Source organism: Ranitomeya imitator, chromosome 2, assembly GCF_032444005.1.
Source record: "Ranitomeya imitator isolate aRanImi1 chromosome 2, aRanImi1.pri, whole genome shotgun sequence".
NCBI classification, from domain to species: domain Eukaryota; kingdom Metazoa; phylum Chordata; class Amphibia; order Anura; family Dendrobatidae; genus Ranitomeya; species Ranitomeya imitator.
The window spans coordinates 156,190,357-156,214,856 of NC_091283.1; the positions used below are offsets into that span (position 1 = coordinate 156,190,357).

At 48.9% G+C, this 24,500-nt stretch overlaps 1 protein-coding gene across 10 annotated transcripts in view; it reads right to left on the minus strand.

Moving 5' to 3' along the window:
• Nucleotides 1-1,191: 1,191 nt before the first annotated feature.
• Nucleotides 1,192-24,500, minus strand: part of RAPGEF1 (Rap guanine nucleotide exchange factor 1) — a 62,702-nt gene continuing 39,393 nt past the window's right edge. The window contains exons 9-25 of one of the 10 annotated variants that reach the window (XM_069747569.1): nt 23,704-24,171; nt 22,635-22,837; nt 21,931-22,089; nt 12,144-12,236; nt 10,272-10,357; nt 6,970-7,093; nt 6,689-6,764; nt 6,252-6,336; nt 5,961-6,053; nt 5,652-5,840; nt 4,336-4,420; nt 4,165-4,259; nt 4,005-4,083; nt 3,500-3,601; nt 3,325-3,422; nt 3,055-3,183; nt 1,192-2,047 (exon numbers count right to left, since the gene is read on the minus strand). In XM_069747569.1, the coding sequence (XP_069603670.1) occupies nt 1,897-2,047; nt 3,055-3,183; nt 3,325-3,422; nt 3,500-3,601; nt 4,005-4,083; nt 4,165-4,259; nt 4,336-4,420; nt 5,652-5,840; nt 5,961-6,053; nt 6,252-6,336; nt 6,689-6,764; nt 6,970-7,093; nt 10,272-10,357; nt 12,144-12,236; nt 21,931-22,089; nt 22,635-22,837; nt 23,704-24,171 (2,315 nt within the window). In that variant the 3' untranslated portion in view covers nt 1,192-1,896. Of the gene's footprint in view, nt 2,048-3,054; nt 3,184-3,324; nt 3,423-3,499; nt 3,602-4,004; nt 4,084-4,164; nt 4,260-4,335; nt 4,421-5,651; nt 5,841-5,960; nt 6,054-6,247; nt 6,337-6,688; nt 6,765-6,969; nt 7,094-10,271; nt 10,358-12,143; nt 12,237-13,582; nt 13,835-21,930; nt 22,090-22,634; nt 22,838-23,703; nt 24,172-24,500 lie in introns of all 10 variants that reach the window. The other 9 variants (XM_069747561.1, XM_069747560.1, XM_069747562.1 and 6 more) reach the window with 9 other exon arrangements.

The following is a 24,500-nucleotide window of genomic DNA, read 5'->3' on the forward strand; positions in this document are numbered from 1 at the left end:
GCTGTGCTGAGGACTCATCCACGCTGGTGTATCGCAGATCCATATTATTTTTAATTTAAAATGCCGCTAATACATAAAATGGTTTCATCTAGTTTTCTTTTTTATTTTTATATTTGAACTTGCAGCTTGTCCCAACTAATCTTCAGACCATAGAAGTCAATGTGCGTTACTCGAAAGTGCAGGTTCCATGTTTGCTGGGGTCGCATGTGCGCATGGGGTCTTTTTTTTATTAATTTGTACTGCTGCATCAGCGAAGAAAAAAAAAAAAAAAAGAGAAATAAGGGAGTGAATTTTAAAACAAAAAGGTGGGGACAAAAAAAACCCAAAAAACAAACATCAGAATTTGGTCTTTTTTTTTTTTCCCTTTTCATCCCGCAGTGTGACCAAGCTCCTGCCTCCACCAGACTAACAGCCCAGAGATGATACTTGCCTGTTACACCACGGCCACATTGTAGCCTTCCTACAAACCTACCATGGGATTTGCTTCCTCTCTGCACTGGAAAACTGAAACGGGGACTAGGATGTGATTATTTAGGGTAGCCACAGATAAAAGAGGCGCCTACAGCGACCCTAAGGGTAAGTGTCCACGATCAGGGGAATTGCTGCAGGATTGACAATATGTATGCAGCGTCAAAACCGCAGTGTCCAAATGTTACCACATAGTGGATGGGATTTCCAGAAAACATATGTATACTATGCGTACAGAGACACCTGCGGATCACCTGCTGACACTGACCTGCGGCGCGTCTTTCAGGACCGCAGCATGACAATTTCTCTTGAGAAGATGCTAGTCTCCTTATCAGAAATTACATTAACCGAATGTATTGGATGCGGTGAATCCGCACGGTTCAGTGATCACATGCGTATTTACCTGCATTCAATAGACGGCAGCGCTTTGGACGTGGCGAAAATACACTGTGTCCAAAGTGCTGCTACTTCTGGATTGTGGGTACCTGGCCTAAGCCGTTCAATGTTCCTACCTCCTGGTGTAATACTCTTCTCCATCCATGAGGTGGCACCAGATAGCCAGGAAGAGAGCTCAATTACATATATTTCCCAGACAGCATTGCTCAGCTTGCAAGTCTCCCTAAGGCAGCAAGCAGTCTCCACAAGGAGAAACTCTATTCCCCTCCCACTTCCACTCAATATTAAAGAAAGCCTTAAATTTGGTGAAGACTGAAAAAAAAAAAAAAAAGTGAATTCCTTTTTATTTAATTTAACAATTTTGACATTGGGGGGGGGGGTCGAGAGGTGGGGATTGTCACGAGGGGAAGATGCCAGGCAGCAAAATGCCAGGCAGTGAAAAACAAGAGCCATTTTTGACATTTATTTGACCTCTTGCTGACGGACCCCGCGGCCCCTGGATACTTTCCGAGTGCACAGATCGCTGGTCCGTCAAGGTTCCTCTATGTACATTACACGCTCAGTCTCTGTATACTTGTCATGCAAAAGCATAAAAAAAATATAATAATAATTAGAATCATACATGTCACATTGCGCCAAATCCCCACCTGAAAACAGAACGCTGATATTTACAGGAGCTGCAGCACCCACTGATGGGGGATCAGTGGAAAACGTCCAAATTAAAAACTAAAAGAAAAGTAATGAGTATAACTTTGGGAATCTGCGTCCGGTCAGCCATCATTTCTTCTCTGGGGAGATCCGCACAAGTCACCGCATAAAATCCAATATGTCTACCAGTCCATGGCTGTGTAAACGGATGGCACGGAGCGCTGTGATTGGCGAGGACAGGAGACAGCAGCAGGGAGGGCACGCTGTATCCCTGGAAACAATAACAAATGACCCCCGTCCCCTACCGGTCTCTGATCTTCCCCTTCAGTCGGAGATCCCCTATGTTCAGTGTCCGTCGGGCGGCATCGCCCTATTATCCTTACTTTAGGTTTTCTCGTCTCGCTCTGTCTTTCGCCTCGTGACGTTGCGAGGTTTGATTTTCAGCGACAGCTCCCATAAAGCTTCCTCGGCCAGGTGGTCGCTGAAGTCATTGAAGAAAGAGATGATGTCATCATTCCGCCGGATTTCATAATGACTGGAGAGAGAAAGTCGTCATAAATGCGTCAGACGCATTGTCCTCGCTGCAAGTGCCACAAACAGGCGCAACGCAATCCTTATAACTTCTGAAACCTTCTTAGAAACTTAGTGCTAACTTTTTTGGGGCCATTCTCGAGATCTCTGCTTGCAGTTGGTGTAAGAAAAAAAAAAAAAAACACCAAAAAAAAAAAAAAACCGCTGTACAAACCTTATACTTCTCACAGACTGGAAAAATCCTCTGAACTAAACGCATCAGCACAAATCTTTCCTACCTTGATACCTTATCAGCGCAGAAATCCCCCGCCCCACTTCTGCTCTACCACGAGGGTCTCAGAATGCAGTCCCTTCCCTCACTTCTCCTTTATGAGGGTCTCCAGATCTGAACCTCTACTTTTGCTCCTTCTTCTTGAGAGTCTCAGGATCCAGACGTCCACTCCTACTTGTTTATGAGGGTATCAGGATGCGGACCCTCATTTCTGCTCCTTCACAAGTCTCAGGGTGCAGACCCCCACTTTTGCTCCATTATGACTGTCACGTGATCCAGACCCCAACTCCTACTTCTTCTTGAGTATCTTGGCACCCAGACCCCAGTGAAGAGTCTAGAACATGTGCAAAGGTTTCTTATAGTGCAGTTCCATGTTACGCCTGTGAATGTCATTAATGATCACATTCGCTGCAAGCAGAGATCTTGACCACCACTGAATCACAATATTAAACACATGCTGAACTTTTCATTGTGTCAGTTATAACAGACAATGCCTGTACCTGTTCATGGCTACGTCGGGTGGATACTGTAACAGCTGAAGCCAATACAGATTTAGTTACATGCTGCGGTCCTTGCACTTTTTGCAGTATTTTTTTGCGAAATTACTGAATTCTGCAAAAATTTCAGCAAACAAAAAGGCAATTTGACGTCAACATGTGAGTAAACCCGGACAATGCCGAGATCAGCTGTGCTTTACCCCCACATAATACAGGGTCAGTACGATGGGGTCGATGACTTACACCTGCTGGAATCGCCTCATGCTGTCCAGGATGTTGAACTGCTGCCATCTTTTGGAGAAGTTCACCTTCCCGTCAATGTGGTCTGGATTGCCCAGGTGCACGAAGGTGAGATCCTGTAATATCAGACCCCTGGGAACGAAGACAATGAAAAATGAGTGCATGTACTGCCCAAAATCTGCAGGTAATGTCTACGGCGGCCATCACCAGCGGGTGACGTCCTCTCTTACAGCTAGCGAGAGATTGTAGAGAGCCTGTAATGCAGGCACTTACAAGTACGGTATACACGGGGGCTCGACGTCAGAGAGCGCGGCCCGGTACGCCCGGAAGGAGGAGGAGCTGTCGATCAGGGTGCAGTATTCGGCAAGGCCCTGTGGAAAGGAAAATGGGATTAAATGCAGGAAGGAGGCACATGCCACAGTCCTCGAAGGTGCAGCTGGACCCTCACCTCAGATGTCTGCTTCTGCCACTCCAGCCGTCGGATGGGCGCAGAGTCAAGGGCGGATAGGATGGCGAGGTAAGAGTTGAAGTTGTTGAGCTTCCTCAGATGCTGGAGAGCAAAAAAAAAAAAAAAGGACCAAACCGTGAAAATAAAGCCTTGAAAATAAGGCTCTGTCTAAGTAAGGTTTAATCTAAAAAGTTCTGAAACTTTCTAATGGACTTTGTATTTCAACTACTTGTCATTCTCAAGCGCTCCGCTAGCTGACAGTGAATAAGAAGAGACTTGCTTTCATCCAAAGACTGAAATTCTATGGAGATGTAAAGTTCCTGAAGGCTGGGGGTCTGCTATAACTGCATCCAGTCTCAGCAATCCTCCGTATAGAGCACGGAGAAGGGTGGGACAAAAAGGTAACAGGGCGAAGTACTACACCGGGCCAGTGAGCACACCCAGCCTATGCATACATAGCTGCGGCCATCTTCCTCATGTCAAGTCATCACAAAATGTCTCTTACCTTCATAATTTTGATGAATTTTAGCAGTAGCCGCTCGCGATCCTGCGCCTTCTCCTGCAGCATGATGATGGATCGCACCCTGGGGAGGAAGAGGTATGATGATCTGCACCCACATTACATACAGCACCCGTCCCTCCACATCACCACCCACCACTCTCACCAGTAGGACATGTTGTTGAAATGCTCAGTGAACTGGGTCAGGTTTGGGCTCTTCTCCTCATTTTGTTCTTTTGCCCATAGCAAGACCTCTGGAATCTGTGAAGTGAACGCGGACGGTTACACCCGATGACAGGGGGCGACGCTGCAGACCCCCATTATCGCTGGTCTTTACCTCAATCTTGTAGAAGAGTTCTGCGTCCAGAAGTGTCAGCTGCTCAGCAATTTCATGACTGTGGAAGTCGTGTAAAGTCCCGGGTCTGGAATAGGAAGCAAGAAATTACAAGACTGAAGTCCTGGGAGATCCATTTTAACCCCTTCCCACCACAGAGAATTCCTCCCAGTTTTCCAAAAGTCATAATTCTTGTTTATTTCTCCATCTCCATAGCCATATGCGGCTCGTCTGGGATTTGAAAAAGACCTGGAAACAGGATTCTCCACTTCAGCACGGTTGCAGAGACAAAACCTACAAGGGTTTAGGTTTTTTTTGTTTTATTTTAATTATTTTATTGGTTAAAAAAAATAAAAAGAAGTTTGTAATTAAACACCTACGGGGCTTTCTGAGACCTGTAGTTGTATTTTTCCATTGGTGGAGCTGGTCCTGCTAGTGGTGAGCGGACGCAGTACTGGATAACATTCTGCCACTCACATGACGGTTGGTCGCTTTTTATTATAGTTTTACACAATGTGCAGTAGCCGAAGAACTAAAAATTCTGGAGTTTTGATTTTTATCTTAATCAGGCATCCACCTTAGCAATTTAATTAAATAGATCGGACTCTCAGACGCAGCGATACTGAATAGGTTTGATATTCTTCTCCTTATTTTTAAAGGGGGCAGTGACAAACTTTTCTATATTTGTAAAAACCTTTTATTTATATTTACTTTAGCTTTTAGTCCCCTTAGGGAACCTGAGCCTGCGGGCATTTCTGCTTTGCTTTATGAACTGCAATATGTAACACCTATATTATGTCCTATGTCAGGAAGCTGTTAAAGGGGTTGTCCGGCGCGGTTTCACTTCTTGCCCACAACTGTAGGGATAAATATCCTTGATAGGCAGGTATGTGCAACATCATAAACGCCGCTTGCCTCCTGCTGTAAAAGCGAGTGGCGCTGGACCCCGTTAAGACTTAAGAGTTAAAGGATCCCGGTGGTAAAGCCTGTGCAACTCAATAGGAAACAAAATAAACTCAAATCAATCTTGACGGCAATGATCTGTCCAGTCACTGAACAGATGCTGAGCTTGCGTTTTGACAATCAGAAAGCAAAGCTGCAGTGTAGAGCATGAGGAACAGGGGCGACTGATTTCTATCATCACTGATCACAGCTGTGACCTAATGGATCAAAGCTGGAGTGTACGGCATGGTGGAAACTGTAATTCAAGAAGTGTCTGTGACAGGGGCCAATACATAAATGTAATATGTAAGTGAGAATAGCGATTTGCCAATTCCATACATAAGAGAAGTCAGCTTTTGGTTAGGAGACTATCGCACCTCGCAGCCACTCCCCGGGAAGCGAGCGGTCTGATGGCAGAGTTGCAATGATGTTGCATTCTCTTGTTGTCCATTTTCTCTAGGATGTTCTTCCGCAGCACCCGAGCCAGGCTGAGCTCCCCCTTACACACCAGCCGAAAGACCAGCTCCATCAGCAGCTTCAGGATGTCGTCTGTGAGCTCCACCAGGCTGGAAGGAGAACAGAGGAGGAAACTGCAGGGTGAATCCTGGTACACGAAGAGTTCAGCCACGTCCGAATATACTTTACAGGGGAGACGCTAGCTGCAGCCCCCACTCAGTGCCACTTACCACAGCTCGTCCACCACTCTCACCAGCACGAAGAATGTGTTCTTGCTCACTCGCTGCTTGAACGTGTCTTGGAAGTGGCAGAATCTCTCATATGTTCACAGTGGTCAAAGAAAATAAAAGATCAAAAGAGTCTGATAGTGTATAAAAGTGACCCCGGGATGATGGGAGTAGTAGTTTCTGCTCATAATGGAGCCATGACGTATCCCAAAGACTCATACTGGGGTTCGTCAGGTTTCCAATATGTGAAGAAAACCTGGCTGTACACTGGGGTAGAGACACTGGCAAGGATATCTATACTGCAGCTTCTGTATCAGCTCTTCGGGTGAGATGAATGTCCGGTAGGTGGTCAGGAAGGCCTCGCAATACAGGACCAAATCTGCGGGGAGAGCGAGGAAGCCTCAATAAAAGATGTGACTACAGCAGAATAGTGAGTGCAGCTCTGGGGTATAATACAGGATGTAACTCAGGATCAGTAATGTAATGTATGTACACTGACTGCACCAGTAGAATAGTGAGTGCAGCTCTGGAGTATAATACATGAGGTAACTCAGGATCAGTACAGGATAAGTAATGCAATGTATGCACACAGTGACTGCACCAGCAAAATAGTGAGTGCAGCTCTGGAGTATAATACAGGATGTGATATCTTACACACATCATTCCGCAGACATTGGCCATTTTAGTCTTTTTTTCTATGTGGACAGTGGAGATATTGGGAAACTTCTCACCTTTCCGATCTGTCTCTGTGGCATGCACAAGTAAAATGTCCCCAGAGCCGCCCCTCACATCTGGGCCATCGTCACCCTGCAGAAATAAGAAAAATGGTAGTGATGATCGAATTGGTGAATGGTATTCCTGCAAGCGTCCTACCGGCTGATATCCGTGGCTATTTTTATTATTCGGCCTGGCACGAGGTCATTGTTGTGGTGTGACACACACGACATTGCTTCGGCTTGATGTGTATATCTCTATATAACCTATCATACCGCCTCTGCCTCACCACATTTACCTCCTGCTTCAGCGTGAGCCTGGCCATGATTTCACTGTGATCAACCAGCGACAACTCATCTGCTTCCTCACTCTCTTCAGCCTCCTGCTCCTCCTCATCGAGTCCTTCCGTAGAGTTTGGTGGTCTAAAGAAAAACATAAATGCACATTAATAAAACATAAACCTCACATCTTTTTCAAGAACTCTTATTAATGAATGACATCCTGAGCGAAGGTTTCTCACAACTGGATCCAGTCCAGACAATCCTGGGTGGACTCCAGACTGATACACTGTAGCAAACTATCACGATGGAAGCAGATCAGTGTCGCTGTGTGGTGTACGTCTCTTTAAGGTCTCAGTTATATTCCTTGTACTTGAAAACTTATATTTTGGGATATGCTCACTGATTTTTCCCCTTTACTCGCCCCTGCATGCATCAGTGCAGACAATGGTACAATGCAGAAGTGACAGGAGATACAAAGTCCTATTTTCTAGATAGCACGTTGTCTGCAGAGTCATGTCCGCTTACGCTCCTTTGATGTACGTACAAAGGCTGCCTTGGCCACCTCCTTCAAGTAGGGTCTTATTAAGGAGCCATAATTAGAATGTGCCGCTGCCTGGGAAATAACAGTAATTATATCTGACGCTCGGCGGTGAAGAGAAGCCGGAGCTGTCATGGCGGCTCACAGAATGAGGACGGTAAATTAAAGCTTTAAATATCTTCTGGAAATCTGCGACTGTACAGTCCTCAATGCTCTGCAGAAAACTCCCAAAGTAATATGCAACACAATGGTAATATGCAGGTAGTTACTGCAAAAATCCTATTATACACGAAACTATATTTAACGTGGCTATCATAAAAAACCTCATTAAAGACGGATAAAAAGTTCAACCTTTATTATTAAATCATAAAAAGGGGACAAACAACATATAATAACACACCATACACAAAGTGCGTACTAGGTCCACCCTAACAATGATCCCTGAACCCATCTCCTACCTACCAGCGGAGGTTGGCATCCTATAAGAAAATACGAGAATGGCGCCTCCATGTAAGTGGCCAATACACAGCCGAGATGTCTAAAGAGGACCCCACAGTCACACTAATTGCTGAAGGGACAGCGAAAAAAAGCAGGAAGGTGAATATAAGGTCAGGGATAGTGGCCTGTCATGCACAGTGATGAAAAAAGATTATTTGATGCAAAATACATAATACATAAACCCCTCTGTACTAAACCTACACTGTGCCCTGCCTACACAGCGGAGGTTGGCACCCTACTGGTCAGCGGATATGGCGTCCCCACTACACAATGGCTATCCATTGGAAGCCCTAATAGACCGATACCCCAGGGGTTGCAAAATATATATATATATATCATATACTGTACAATATCTGGAGACAGAGGGTTTGTGGGTGCCAATACAATTCATATGATCAAATTCCAATCCACAAATGCAATATCAAACAAGTCTATACTGATATCTATAGATATAGCCAGAGGTTCAGTCCTCAAATAGGATATTAAATAGTGTCCAAAACAATGTCCATAGATAGAAACCACCCTTAAATACATCAGTAAGATATAGAATAACGCATGATGGCAAAGTCAGACTTATCAATTAGATGTCATGTGACCTCTACACGTTTCACCACACGGCTCATCAGGAGGTTAGATAGATGGATGCTGCGGAAGCATGCGTCACTCAACTTATATATACACCATATCAGCCCCATCATTAATTGGGGTCAAATAGTGGTACCGCTAGGGTGACAGGTTTACAAAATGAGAAAATAGAGGATTTGTCCATCAGATCTACTGATATACAATGGACCCATATGACCAGTGCAGGGCTACACGAAAATGGCGCCACATTGGCCTCTACTGGCCTAACAAGCGTTACCACCTATCACCTAGTATAAATGGAAAAAAAGGGAAAAAAATGAAGAAAAAAGGGGTCTGAAAGCCTGCGTTTGTGTTTACCTCAATGCGCAGTGAATCACAATCACAATTTCATAAGTAGATATGCATCGCCATTAGTGCTTGTGTATCACTTCCGGGTAGACCGGTCACCTGATAGTATGACCGGAAGCTGAAATTTAGGTCCAGCACAACGCATGCGCCAGATTTCCATGCGTTCCACAATTTGGTATGTGCTTCGAAATACCCTGCACTTAACCAAATGGTATGCATAATCAATAACATTGTTGCGCAGGCGCAATGAGGCATTTACAGAATCTTTATTACTCCTTATGCACCACCAACAACCAACAGAGAACCCCTTTATTAAACCCCAGGTGCCAAAATCATATAAAACAAACCAAATAAACAAAACTACAGGGGCCAAGCATACAACAGCATGCTCCAATTTTATATAACGATACTCCCCATAATAAAAGATAATTTTTTAAAGAAAACCTGATAATAGAAAATCTTTACACTATGAAAGTCCCTATAAAATGGGAAAATATAAAGAGCATGGACGCAATCTCATAAATCAGCAATTAGTGTGACTGTGGGGTCCTCTTTGGACATCTCGGCTGTGTATTGGTCACTTACATGGAGGGACACACAGGATATTAGGGTCAGCCATCGTTGAGCGGGGGCGCCATTCTCGTATTTTCTTATAGGGTGCCAACCTCCGCTGGTAGGTAGGAGATAGGTTCAGAGATCATTGTTAGGGTGGACCTAGTACACACTTTGTGTATGGTGTGTTATTATATGTTGTTTGACCCCTTTTTATGATTTAAGAAAAAAGGTTGAACTTTTTATCTGTCTTTAATGAGGTTTTTTGTAATATGCAAGTAGGCCTTAAAGAGGGTGTCAAAAATATTTAAAAAAAAAAAAAAAGACAAAAAAAAACCCCATGAAAAACAAAAGATACTGCAGTTCTGCACCAATGACGTGGAGATGCAATACCCGGCATGACATGTAGACAGGGAGGGCGCTATGATAAAACCTTTCAATAAACTTTCCAAATTTCTGTTAGTGATGCATAACAGAAGGCTCAGCAGCTTTTGAGCAGACTATCACTAGCTCTGCTTGCAATCAGTGGAAATAGACTCCATGCAGCGAATAAAAACCTTTCCTGTTTCATTGTAGCAAACCCTCAAGACAGAGACACATGCTGCTGATGAGTTTAGCTCAACTGAGGTGGACACAATGCACCAGACTCTCAGCTTTGAAAAGCATCAGGTCTGAAAACTCTGGGTGAAAAAAAGGAAGCAGAGATGTTGAGAAGTGTGAGGATTTGAAAGAGTTTTTTTCCCCTGATATAATCAGAGACCTCCTTTACAAGGAGTAGGGTGGTGCTGCTCCAGGTACCTTTCTGTGGACTCGTGGTTCTCGCTGCCGGGCACGCAGGGCTGCAATGAGGCTCTTTGGTGTCCTTCTCCAGGCAGAGGCGACTCCTACAGAGGAACAAGACATCAGTGAGATAACGGAGTCCTGGGAAGAGCTGAACTGCTCCCTATGGATGGGATGGAGACAACGCATATTCAACGTGGCTCTCCTTAAATTATCGGAAATGTTTATGGCACTAAAACAGAATTCAGCGCCAGCAGCCGGAGACGCTCATCGGATGTGCACCATCATTAATGGAAGACGCTGGGATCATAGCACAGCAGACACAGTCATAACTAAGACTACGTACATCAGAATGACTCTGCCCTGCAGACTACAGGCTGCTGTTTATGCCAGATCCCAGTCAATGCTCTGCGCACAGTTCTGCATCAACTACATCAATGACCATCAGCATGTTGTTACCTAGCTGTTGCAAAACTATCCACCCCCAGCATGCTAAAATGCTGGATGGAAAGTAACATGTTGTAGGTCATTAAGCAGTGACTACCCCCCAAAAAAACTTTTATCTGACACCCCCTTCCATGTCCCATGCCATCACGAAAAATCCAAACAAGCCACAAAACCCACAAATATATAATGGACAACATGTGCAGCTGCAAAATAGATGATGAAGCACAAGAGCCCTGCAAGCGCCATGTTAACAGAAGCAGTGGGTAGTGACAGATATGCACACACAAGCAAGCACAATCAAAATATATAAGTGGTGTCGTCAGGAGATGATGGGTGTGGAGCTGCAGACGACCGCCACATCCAATTAAGTGGAGATGCAATTGGAGCCAAGTTACCGGATAGAATCTGGATTGTCCACCTAGTGCAGGATTACCCCGGCCCATTCGGACCAGACTCCTCTGCGAGGTCGCAGTCCCACCACTGATCTCCCAGCAGCCCCACAGGAGGATTACGGATCACTAGACGGAAAGTTATAATGCATTGCCGTGTGGCAATTTTCGACATTATAGCAGTCCAATAGTCAAGTAACCAAACGCAAGAATGACAATGAGGCACGAGGCGCGGTGCTTCAGGAGAACAGCTGCACTGGATGGACCTCTCAGTCCATTTCCACAGCAGCAATCCACATAGGATGCAATCCAATTGGCTGCTACAGATCATTAGTACTTCCAGGAAGGAGCCTATTAGCCGGGGTGTGGGGCGGCAAATAATCAGGAGTCCCTGCAGGGAGACAGACATCTTCTTACAAGCTCCTGTGGATGTGCAGGTTGCTATGGGATACAGTAGAACTATGCTGCAATGGATACAAATGTGTCAGAGTGGTAACCAGGGACAACATAGAATGCGGGATCGATCCTGCTGCCAAACAGCTCACATATGCACAGAGCTGCCGCCACGGGACAATCATGTGTGGAAGTGCCACATTTACATCACTGACCCAAAACCACTCTCTCCACTTCTTAGAAAAATACAATTTCCAGCTGGGGCATGCTGGGAATTGTAGTTTTAGAGCAGCTGACAAGTCACAGGCTGTGGGATAAGTGATCTGCATTACCCCCTTCATGCTCAGGCAAGATTCCGGGGTTTTTTTTCTTACACTTTTTTTTCTAACTCCTTACCACCTTCCAATGGTGTCAGTCATAAATAAGGGTAGAACGTGCACAAAAATGTTAATGTTATTAAGTGCATGGGGGTCTTAAAATCGTGGAGTCAGAGGTTAGTGTAGGGGTAAGGGTGGCAGCTGAGTTCGGAGAGGGTCATGCGGTGCACAAGTCTGGCGCATCGGGCGGTCAGAGGGGCATGCGTAAATACTGAGCATGCAGAGGACGGGGGTTTAGTTTTAATCCCACTTGTGCCCCTTTTTTAAGCTGTTCTTTTACTTACACCATCACTGGACTGGGGGTCTCCGTTGCTTTGCCCAGAGGAATACAGGTTGACATATTCCCCATCTCCAGTCTCATCACTTGCATTTTCACTCTATGGTGGGAAGAGGGAATGTTTGGCGGAGGTCTATTACATGTCTGACTGTGGGGTTCACGACAAGTGCGAATCCTACCAGACAAGGGAAGGTCGCCTGTACTCAAACTCGAAGGAGGGCCCAGCTTTATAGAACATTAATGTATCTAAAATGCACTGTCACTGTGTACATACCTTATTGATCCTGTACGGTTACGGAGTTACGTCCTGCATTATACTCCAGAGCTGCACTCACTATTCTGCTGGTGCAGTCACTGTGTACATACATTACATTACTGATCCTGTACTGATCCTGAGTTACATCCTGTATTATACTCCAGAGTTGCACTCACTATTCTGCTGGTGCAGTCACTGTGCATATACATTACTGAGCCTGAGTTACATCCTGTATTATACCCCAGAGCTGCACTCACTATTCTGCTGGTGCAGTCACTGTGTACATACATTACATTACTGATCCTGTACTGATCCTGAGTTACATCCTGTATTATACTACAGAGTTGCACTCACTATTCTGCTGGTGCAGTCACTGTGCATATACATTACTGAGCCTGAGTTACATCCTGTATTATACCCCAGAGCTGCACTCACTATTCTGCTGGTGCAGTCACTTTGTACATTCATTACATTACTTATCCTGTACTGACACCGATTTACATCCTGTATTATACCCCAGAGCTGCACTCACTATTCTGGTGGTTTTTCACTGAAACAGTTGGTGGACACACAACATTAACAGCCAATGACACAAAGCACAACCAATACTACTTTTCAGTATGTCCCAAAGTCCTATGTTGAGGGAACATGGCGGCTGTGCTGTGCACAATTTCAGTGGATTTTAGATGCCCTAAAAGGAGCTAAATATTATAGTATTGAAATCATGTGATAGATATATCTCTCTCTCTATCTCTCTCATGGCAGCAGATCTCTGTATGTATGTGTTGCCTGATGTAAAAGTTGAGTCTAGAGAAGCAGCCCCCAGTGTAATCCTCAGACCACTCTGTAGTGGCAACGTCAATGCGGAGCTGCCAATTATTGACATATCCCACGGCAGCACAGATAATAGAGGCTGTCCGAGGATGTGAAGCATTCAGTGCCAGCTGCGGACTGACATTAGGGGCTTCACTATAAATCCCTTGTTGGGTCCGCACCACGACACTGACCCGACCTGGAGGTGACGATGCGCATGGTTATTACATGACAGCAATGAGCAGGCACAGACACACGGCATGGCGGAGCAATGACAGCGGCAGCACAGGGGTGATGACACTGACAGAAGCAGGACTGCCATTCACAAATGCCCCCCACACATAAATCCATCTGGTGGAGCCCCCTCCCGTTCTCACCACTGGTGTCTGCAGAGAGCTGGAGAAAGGAGGCTCAAAAGGAAGGCAGGCAGGAGGGGTCCCGCAGGAGCTGACACCCTGAGAGGAGGGCAAGGTTGGAGGGCAAGGAGGAGCCGGAGGAGTGGGTACTGCATCCGGGAGGACCGGGGAGAAGCGGGAAGAGTAAAATATGGCAGGATTCAGCAGGGGCAAGGCAGGTGCTGGGCTGTGGGGGGCAAAATCCTGCGAGTAGGAGCGGAAAACAGACTTGTACTGGTCAGGTAGAGGGGGTGTTAAAGGGGTACAAGGAAGAAAGAAATAGAGAAGGTAAAAAGAAAAGCAGATTAGTAAAAAGCCGGTTTAGTATCCAATCCTTGCACTAATGCCTCGCTCACACGGGGGTACACCACGGCCGAGTGCCTCGCAATGTTTAATCAGATAGCACCCAGCCCAATGTTATACTATGGGGCAGAGCAGGTCTGCGATTATTTTCTCATGCTGATTCGGCATGGGATAACAGTCCCAGCGTGCTGAGATATGTAGCGAGACTCGGCTCACACGCACCCATACAAGTCTATGGGGGCATGTGAAACATCGGACTGCACTCTGATGTCATCCCAGTGCAAGCCGATATACGCCGAGACAGGCAATGGAGGAGATGGAGAATCTACTTTCTCCGTCTCCTCCGCAGCTGTGTTGTGATTCTCTCATGCAAGAGGATCGGAGCACAGAGCAAGACACTCGGCTCTGGAGACACTGGAGCCGAGGGTCCTTCGCACATCGCATCCAATGCTATACGCTAATGTGACCACAGCCTTATGTTACAAACTGCCACAACGGATCACCGGACATGCCCAAGAGAACACGACTACTAATCCCAGCAGTAGAGATTTGTCCATATATTGGTGGAAACTCCCACTATCATCAAATCCGAACCATCCAGAGCTCTCCTGACTCCCTACCTAGGAGGGAAGCTGCATCCCCCTCCTCTCTAATTACTACCATTTCCAGACAGTTTTGTGGAGCTCGCTGGTAAGTTGCAGGGGGTCTCTTATTCCGCACCTAAGACAGAAGCTGCATCCCCCCTCCTGTGTCCCTCTTGTCAGTGCTTTGCAAAAACAGGATTTTTGGTTGCTTACCGTAAAATCTGTTTCTTGAAGCCTCCATTGGGGGACACAGGAACCATGGGTGTATGCTGCTGCCACTAGGAGGCTGACACTATGCAAATAAAAAAGTTAGCTCCTCCTCTGCAGTGTACACCCCACCGACTGGCATTATACTCTTCAGTTAGTGAGAAAGCAGTAGGAGATAAGTAGCAAGGTTGAAAACCATAGCCACAAACTTGAGAACTGTAAACGTGAGAACAGTCATAGAACAGATAACAAAAACATTGGGAGGGAGCTGTGTCCCCCAATGGAGGCTTCAAGAAACAGATTTTACGGTAAGCAACCAAAAATCCTGTTTTCTTTATCGCCTCTCATTGGGGGACACAGGAACCATGGGACGTCCCAAAGCAGTCCCTAGGGCGGGAAAAACAGACTTCCATCAGGTCAGAGGACTCACCACTGCCGCCTGCAAGATCCTTCTGCCTAGGCTGGCGTCCGCCAAATTTTACAAGGTCCATACGCTTCGGCGAACGTGTGGATGGAAGACCAAGTTGCCGCTTTGCAAAGCTGTAGGGCGGAAGCTCTGTGGTGCACCGCCCAGGAGGCGCCGACTGCCCGGGTAGAGTGAGCCTTAATCCCAGGAGGGGGCACTCTGTTCTTGACCCGGTAAGCCTCCAGAAATGCCATTCTGGTCCAGCGAGCAATAGTCGCTTTAGAAGTCGGCTGGCCTCTGCGCGTGCCATCAGGAATGACGAAAAAGGAATCTGTCCTCCGGAAAAGGGACGTTCTATCCCGGTAGATCCTCACTGCCCTGACGAGGACCAGCCTGTTCAACGATCACTCCAGGGGATGAGCCGGAGCTAGACAAAAGGAAGGTAGAACTATGTCCACGTTGAGGTGAAAAACCACCTTAGGAAGGCAGGAAGGCGGAGACCTGAGGACCGCCTTGTCCTGGTGAATGTCCAAGTACGGAGGTCGGCAGGACAGGGCCGCCAACTCGGAAAAGCGGCAGATAAAGGAGATGGCCACAAGAAAGGCCACCCTCAAAGATAGAACGGACAGGGGAATCTCCTTGAAAGGCTTAAAGGGGGAAACCCTCAGAACGTTCAGAACCAGGCTTAAATCCCATGAATCCACGGGGGCCCTGTACGGAGGGACAGCGTGGACTACTCCTTGAAGGAAGGTCTTAACCTGTGGCCGAGAAGCTAAAGTCTTCTGAGAGGATGGAAAGCGCAGAGACCTGGCCCTTCAGGGAACTAACAGCCAGGCCCGAATCCAGTCCTGCCTGAAGGAAGGCCAAAAAGGAAGGCAGGGAGAAGGACACAGGTGAAACGCAGTTGGACTAGCACCAACGAAAGTAAGCCTTCCAGGTACGATAGTAGACCCTGGAAGATGAAGGCTTCAGAGCCTGAATCACGGTGTGAATCACCCGGTCCGAAAGGCCGGACGCTCTTAGAACTGCGGTCTCAACAGCCAAGCCGTTAAACTGAACGACCGACAATTCGGGTGGCAGGTCGGACCCTGAGACAGCAGATCGAGCCTGTCTGGAAGGCGCCAGGGAGCGTCCGCAAGAAGATTGACGAGCTCCGAAAACCAAGCTCTCCTGGTCCAATCCGGGGCGATCAGAATGACCGGCACCTTTTCTGCTCTGATCTTTTTCAACAGTTTGGAAGTAATGGAAGGGGTGGGAACAGGTAGGGTGGCATGAACTGTGACCAAGGAATGGCCAGAGCATTGACGCCCACTGCAAGAGGATCGCGAGACCTGGAGATGAACTGCAGATCCACGTCCGGAGTCCCCCATCGAAGACAAATCTTGATGGAAGACCTCCGGATGCAAGGATCATTCCCCTGCCGCGAGGCCCTTACGGCTGAGGAAGTCGGCGGCCCAATTGTTCACGCCGGGGATATGCACCGTGGATATCACCTGAGCCGTAGTCTCTACCTAAAGTAAGATCTTGGATATCTCGGCAAGGGCGAAGGAGCTGAGAGTCCCCCCTGATGGTTGACATATGCCACAGCCGTGGCATTGTCAGTCTGGATCCGGATTGGCAGGCCCCTGAGAATCCTTTCCCAGTGGCGGAGGGACAGAAAACATGGCCCGAATCTCGAGGACATTGATCGGCAGAGACGACTCCTGCGCCGACCAACGGCCCTGAACCGTGAGGTGGCGAAAAACCGCACCCCAGCCGAGGAGGCTGGCGTCCGTCGTCACCACTTACCAGTGAACTGGAAAGAAGGACCTGCCCTGGGAGATGAGAAGTGACCTCAGCCACCAGTTGAGACCGTTTGACCCGAGAAGAGAGTCGGATCTGACGAACCAGGGAGAAGACAGACCTGTCACACGGAGACAGAATGGCTTGCTGAAGGGGTCGCGAATGAAATTGGGCGAAGGGAATCGCTTCCCATGTTGCTACCATCCTCCCAGAACCTTCATGGCCGGTCGGGGGACGGAGGCCGAGGACCCTGGAACAAGAGTATGTCCCGACAGAGAGGATCTCTGGTCTTAGGGAAGGAAGACGTTGGTCTGACAAGTGTCGGAGAGCATGCCCATAAAGATGATGCACTGAGAAGCAATAAGGCAGGACTTCTTCCAGTTGACCAGCCACCCGAAACGGCTAGGGTGTCGAGAACGACGGACAGACTTTCGTGAGCCTGAGAAAAAGGACGGAGCCTTGATGAGGATGTCGTCGAGGTATGGAAATAGGACCAAGCCTCTGACTCTCAAGATGGCCAACAGCGCCGCCATTATCTTCGTGAATACCCTTGGAGCGGTTGTGAGACCGAACGGCAGGGCGACGAATTGAAAATGTACCGGGAGCACCGCAAAGCGCAGGAATCGGTGACGTCCGAGAAATATCGGGACATGGAGGTAGGCGTCCTGAATATCTATGGAACACGGAAATTCTTGAGCCTCCATGGGAGCAATTACGGAACGAAGGGATTCCATCCCGAAGTGTCTCAGACGAACTGTCCTGTTCAGTAATCTGAGGTCCAGAATGGGGCGAACTTTGCCGTCTTTTTTCGGTACCACAAAGAGGTTCGAGTAGAAACCTGTGAATCGTTCTTTCCTGGGACGGGAACGATTTCCCCGGCTTTGAGAAGAGAAGCGATGGTTGCGAAGAAACCCGGATCTAGAGCGGGATCTCTGGGAGGTTGGGATTCGAAGAAAACGATCCCGGGGTCGTGAAAACGAACACTATCTTGTAACCCGAGGATACAACTGCCCTGACCCATGCAACTTCTACTGCAGAAATGCAGACGTCCCTGAAGAAGAGAAGATGGCCGCCCAACCTGGGAGGTGGGTTGGGGTCTTGTCAGTCATGCTGAGGTGGATCTTCCAGCCCTGGCCTGGAGGATCTACCGGAGAGTAGCGAGGACGCCAGGACGGAGTGGGCCTAAAGGGCACCGCTTTCATCTCTTGACGTGCCTGTGGACTCTGGTGCTGCTAAGAAAAGGAGGTTGGTGCCGTGAGGCGATGAAAGAGGCCGAAAGGACCGAAATTGCCGTCTAGGAGGAGGGCGACGAGGATTAGCCTGGTGGAGAGGAGAACTTGTGCCCCCGGTGGCGTCCTTAATGGTTTGGTCCAGCTTGGAACCAAAGAGACGTGAGGCCTGAAAGGGGAGACTGGCGAGGGACTTTTTTGGAACACAAGTCTGCCTGCCAGGCCTTGAGCCAAACGGTCCGGCGGATGGTAACGGCATTGCTGAATGCCTGAGCCGCACAAGACGCAGCATCCAGAGAGACGGAGACCAGGTATTCACTCGCGTGGGAAATCTGGATGGCAAGCTCCGCCAGATGCACAGGAGGCGCTCTGTCCAGGATATCTCGACGGAGTTCTTTGGCCCATTTGGAAAGGGATTTCGAAACCCAGGTGGGATCGAAAACTGGGCATTTGAAGCGACTGCAGCTGCCTCAAAGGCTGATTACGCAAAGGATTCTATAACTATCGTTAGAGTCCTTCAGAGATGCTCCGCCGGACAGTGGAAGCACCGTGTTGGTGGAGAGCCTGGAAACGGGGATCCACCGAGGGGGAAGACCGTCCAATTGGCAGTAAGTCCTGGGAAAAAACTTAGAAGGTGGTTTAGCCCGTCTAAACGAAACCGCCTGATCTGCGGGTTCCGTAGAGGGATCCATAATGCCACAGGTTTGGTTTATAGCTCCAATGAGATTCTGGACCATATCCCTCATGGTGGCGATTTGGTTAGAATCCAGCTCCAAATGTCCTCCGAGGGCGCATCAGATAACGCCTCGCCTGATTCAGGGGAGGAGGATCGGGAGGACGCCGACCGCAGAGGAGGACCGTGTGGCGAGATGGAGCGAGAAGAGGACTCTGACGTTCCTGTCTGGACCTTTTGCGGCTTATCAAGGAGGGCTCGGGCGGAGGCTCCTGCGACCTGCTGGCCACTGTGGGGGGCTGCAGAGGTAATCGGTCCAGCACGGATAACAGAAATTTTGAGACACCCGCGTTAGATCGGCCACCGATTGAGACAGAGAGAAAACCCAGCCTGGGATGGGCGTATCACTCTCGGGCGGACCGGCCGGAGGATCCTGGGCGGTGGGAACAATCGGGTTGCTGCGGGCCTGACAGAGCAGAGAGGCAGAAGAGGATGAGAGCGGCCCCCTTTAGAGTTAAACATTTTAGAGAGGTCCGTGAAGAAAATGCCAGAGGGTTAGGGGACAGAGGGCAGAGGGGAGTGTCAGTCTGCAATTGCAGAGCTACTCACGGCAGACGGAATGCGGAGTGAAGCTGTCCGGCTTGATGGACCTCTGGCGAGAAATGGTCCCTTAGGCAGGATGGTGGGATGGCCTCCTGGCGCAAATTGGACCGATCTGCGACTGTCTTAAATACGGGCTCTCCTCCCATTTACTGTATCCTGTGTGGAGGAGAAGGCTCGTTTGGGAGTCCCAAGATGGCGCCGGTGGGCAGGGAAAAGAGGCGGTGCCTCAGTGTAATTGTCGGGCGGGAGAAAAGCCCGCCCGATGAAAGAGGGAAGGGGGCGGAGTCCGCCACCGGAAGTAGGCCCGGGCAGAAGCCGGGGCCTAAATTAGGAATAGGAGACCGACGGAGAAGGGCCGCGGCGTAGGCACAGTGCGCCGCATGGAGGAAGCGATGCGGCAGGTGAGCGGCTGCAAACAGCGGCCGTATGTCCAAGCGGCGTGGCAACCTGGCAGGCCGCCACGCTGAAGGAGAAGGAACGGCCGCTTACAGTGGCCGGATTGCAGAGGTGGAAAAAAATGCGGCGGCTGCACAGCCCCCGCGCTGATGAAAAAGAACGGCCGCTGTAGGAGCAGGCGCAGGGGGCCGAAGCGATGCGGCGGCTGGCAAGGCCGCCGTGCTCAGAGGAAAGGAACGGACGCTTACAGCGCCGGAGCAGGGAAGAAGCAGGGAACCGCAGGGGCCCGAAGCGGTGTGGCACGGCCGCGCTTTTAAGGAGGCCGCTGAGAGCACAGCGCAGTGACAGATAAGAAGCGGCGCGGTAGTCCGAAAAAGGCAGCCGCGCCGGAACAGGAGAGAGGGCGGTCGCAGCCGAATAGGCACGGCGGCTGGGAAGAAAACGCGACCCACATAATGAACCCCTTAACAGGCACCCCCTTTTGAGGATCCAGGGACGAAGAAAAAAATAAAAAATAAAAATACTCACCTTAGACATCCCACGCCGGTACTAACCTGGAAAAAATGAGACGTCCAGGGAGCTGATGGACGTCCTCGTCTCCTCCAACCGACAGGCTCTGGTGGGCGAGTGGGTGGGGGACGGAGCCAGGACCGGACTTCTGAGCACGCTTGTGTGCTAGGCTCTTGGTCCTGGTGAGGGATCTATGAGGATACGGGGTGGCAGTACACACCGTACTCATAGTCCGATTGTGGGACTACAGGTGTGACTGTTCACCCTGTATCCCTCCGGAAAACCTGAAAAGAAACGACGCACATTGAGGTAGATAAGGGTCTAATGAAAGACCCGTGTCCACCTCCTACTGACACTAAGCTAAACTGAAGAGTATAATGCCAGTCGGTGGGGTGTACACTGCAGAGGAGGAGCTAACTTTTTTATTTGCATAGTGTCAGCCTCCTAGTGGCAGCAGCATACACCCATGGTTCCTGTGTCCCCCAATGAGAGGCGATAAAGAAAGCGAATTGATGCAATGCAGTGCGTCAGATCCCCACTGTGCCTGGCATCGCTGCAGACACAGGACTGCAGATGGCGCCGGCAGGGTAACACTGAGCATGGCGCTGCCCAGTGTTTCTTACATATTAGGTAATTGCCCTTTATGCAGTTGTCTGTGTGCTTCCTGCACAGATCAGGTACATTCAATCAGTTTAGTCATGGAAGTCTAGATAACAAGAATACCCTGTGCTATCCATACCAGGATGAAGCGACACAGCCTTGGGCATCACCACCTAGCAGCTCTGCCACCATGGTAGTACCTGGGGGTGCGTGGGCTGCATCCTGATATTCTAGCTCATAGATGCACACTTATTCTGCTCTGCCACGGCCTCTTCCTGCATCACCCCATGTTCCTTCCCTCCACACATCTCCTCCTTTCCTTCCTTCCTCAGATTCTTGCATGCCGCAGTCCGCCTGAGGAATCCCAGCTATGCACTCACACAGTAGGGAGCTGGTATGCAACCGCACCCCCCCCACACCCCTCCTATTAATCTGCTTTCCATATGGTCCTCATGGCATCTCCCTAACCCCCCCCCCCCCCCCCCCGGGGTCGCAGTATGACCACTGTGACTGCAGAGTGAAAACTGAGCCTGCCGACCTGCTCGTCCCACCCGGGTTATTTTTTACTGCTTTCTGCAGGCTGCGGAGGGGGGAGTCTGGGGATGAACAGGTGAGGTCTGGGTCCAGCGGACTAAAAGCTACAGCTCTCTCTCCAGCGACACAGCACGGAGAGGGGGAGCAGCATGGGAACGTCTTCAGGGTTACGATCTGATGTTTTCTAGTCGTAGTCTGATAATATCGTATGTAACGGGTGCATTACTAAACAGTTCCAAGGATTGAGGCCCTCTGATGTCCAAAAAGGGAGCACAAAAGCCACAGATCTTCACTGCAGGGCAACTGCAGATCTGATCTGCTTATGACAGGTGTTGTATAAATGCTGCCGCTCCTGCACATGTCGGCACTATATGAAGGTAATTGCAGTCATATACGCAGGATCTAAAGATGCTACGTAGTGAATTCTGATCTCACGCACGCACGCACTTCGGCCTACAACTCGCATGCCACACCAAAGATTGAGCAATGAAGCGGACACTCACCGAAGGCACAGGGAAAGAGCCGTGGCGGCTCAGAAAGCAGTTAGAGACGGACAGACTGATGCCCTGAGGGTGGCTGCCGTCCTCAGGTGCGAAGACCCCTTTGGTTGGCTGTGCACAGTACGAGACAGAGGAGAAGGAAGAAGCAGCAAAGGAGGCCTGCTGGAAGAATTACATATACAGAGAGGGAGGTGGAAAGAGAAAAAAAAAAAAAAAAAAAGAGAACCAAGGAGCACACGGACATCGTAGACCTCAAGACTGCCTGACACATTACTGCCCCTCGTACTGGAGCCCGCTATATAATGGATTTGGTATCCCATCAGATCCCTAATAAGCTGTACATCTTACCCGGGGGCTAAATGCATGATGCCATCTTCTGGTGATACTACACAACTATTCATTACTGAAGTTGGCCATGGGTGGTCTCAGTTAAAAATTAGGGCAAAATTTGGCATCTCCTTCCTTCATAAAGATAAAGACATTGCAAAAAGCCGATATCATTCTGCAGGTCCAATAAATGGATGTCCGCTGAGCGGCATAACGTTACCTGATATATAGAGAAAAGATTCCCTTTTTGTGACCCTCTGTGCCTGAATAATGTCCCTGTTATCGCTTTCCAGCATAACTATAGAATGCAAAAACCCAACATAAAAAGGGCCTGAGAGCGGAGATCGGGAACGCTACACGTATAAAATGTTTGCCCTTACCAGCTGTCTCTGTTTAGGGGGAAGAGCGGGTGGAGGGGCTCGTTCAACGCCCGTGTCCGAGCCGCTGAACGAGTCGTTAAAGCCGTAGACCTCACGTAGGTGTTTGTTCTTCTGCTGATAGATGTGTTCGTTCTGTGGCGTCTGGTAGAACACCGATGGCTGCGGCTCCGAGTAATCCTCCACAAAGCGCATGTAGGTCATCACTAGAAGGGAGGAAACAGAAAATAAATGGGGAGAAATGGTGAACGTCGGAGAGCGACATTTACCTAGTGACCTTAGACAGGAAATAAACTAGAATGGGCAAGATGGCATTTTGGTTCCCATCCAGATTTCAGACATTTTTCACTTTCTGGACTCCTTGAGTACATGTACCATTGCACCCTCATGTGTGAGGCTATATACTAGTATAATCAGGTCTCAGTACTACTGTAGGGGCCGCACGGACATCCGTGGGAACGACTGCTAGGATTACAATGACTGGCTCCAAGCACCATCCTTATTGTGATGGAGGAAGTGAATGGGCGGCCGGGGAGAACAGCTGCAGGTTTAGATTGCTCTTCCTTTACAAGACGACGACTTTCCTCTTACAGCATGAGAGTAATGGGTGGAGGGTGAGAAGAGGGTGGACAGAAGGTAAGAAAACAAGCATCAAATGCTCTCTAGTCTCTCCGGACAGGCAGTTGTCACAGATCTGACATTCACGGACTAAGTAAGGACCGGCCGAGGGTCTTCTGACCTGAATTCTGCAACTTCAAATATGGCTATTACTGATGAGCAAACGTACTCTGATAATGTATTATCCGAGCAGCCCGGGTGCTCTCTGAGTATCTAAGGCGTGCTCCAATAATATGTTAGAGTCCCTGCGGCTGCATGCGTTAAGGTTGTCTAACAGCTGTGAATCATGCAGTCGCGGGGGCTCAAACATACCATTCAAGCACGCCTGAGATACTCGGAGAGCACGTTCTTTCATCACTAATGCCTATGAAGCTGTAGATGTCAATTGTGCGACTCCGGCCTCCTCAGCTATATCATACGGACGTAGTCACGTGGAGGAGTGGCTAGCACTTACTGTGTTTGTTCTTCTTCTCCGGCAGTGGTGGTGGTTTCTCCGGTATGTCGTCGCACTCCACAGCTCCAAAGTCAGCCAAGAACTCCACCTGTGAGGTATTCCCAGCCTGGAAGGGCGAAACGGCAGCAAAGGGTGTAGAAGAAGGAGGCAGCAGCAGGTCATCCTCGGAGATGTTGTCATACTGGGAAGGGTGACGCTCGTAGCGGGAGCCATCTGAGGCGTGGGAAACGGCACTTCTGCGTTTTTTTTCCGGTAGGGCAGGGGGTGTTTCTATTACAGAGGAGGGGTAAGAGGCTTCTGAGTTTTGGGGGGTGATCGGAGGCAATTGAAAATTCTGTCCGTGAAAGGGGGAACCAGACTCTCCGAGGGACTCTGGTAGAGGACTGAGGATGCCAGGTCCTTGGCACAGCACTTGGTCGGTACTGGACAGGTCCTGCTGCAGGAACTCATAATCTGGGTCATAATTATCTGCAGGAAAAAAGGAAGACGATAATTAGTCATCGTAAGGAATTCACAGACTCGCCACCAGTAAACGCAGCTCTTAAGGTCCTCACTTCTGTCAAGCTGACATCCAATATGACCACATCCCCTCAAACCGTCCTTACACAGAGGTTCCCATCATTAATGGCTTATCTGTCACTAGGAAACCAGGGAGACAACCAATATCAAAGCATTTCAGCCACAGCAGAGGTCGTCAACTCTCTATCAGACCTAGGATTTAATATGCAAAGCTTTTCTAGGAAGTATCAGAACCCAGGAAAGATGGGCAACAACCCGTGGTTGTGCCGACGAGAGCC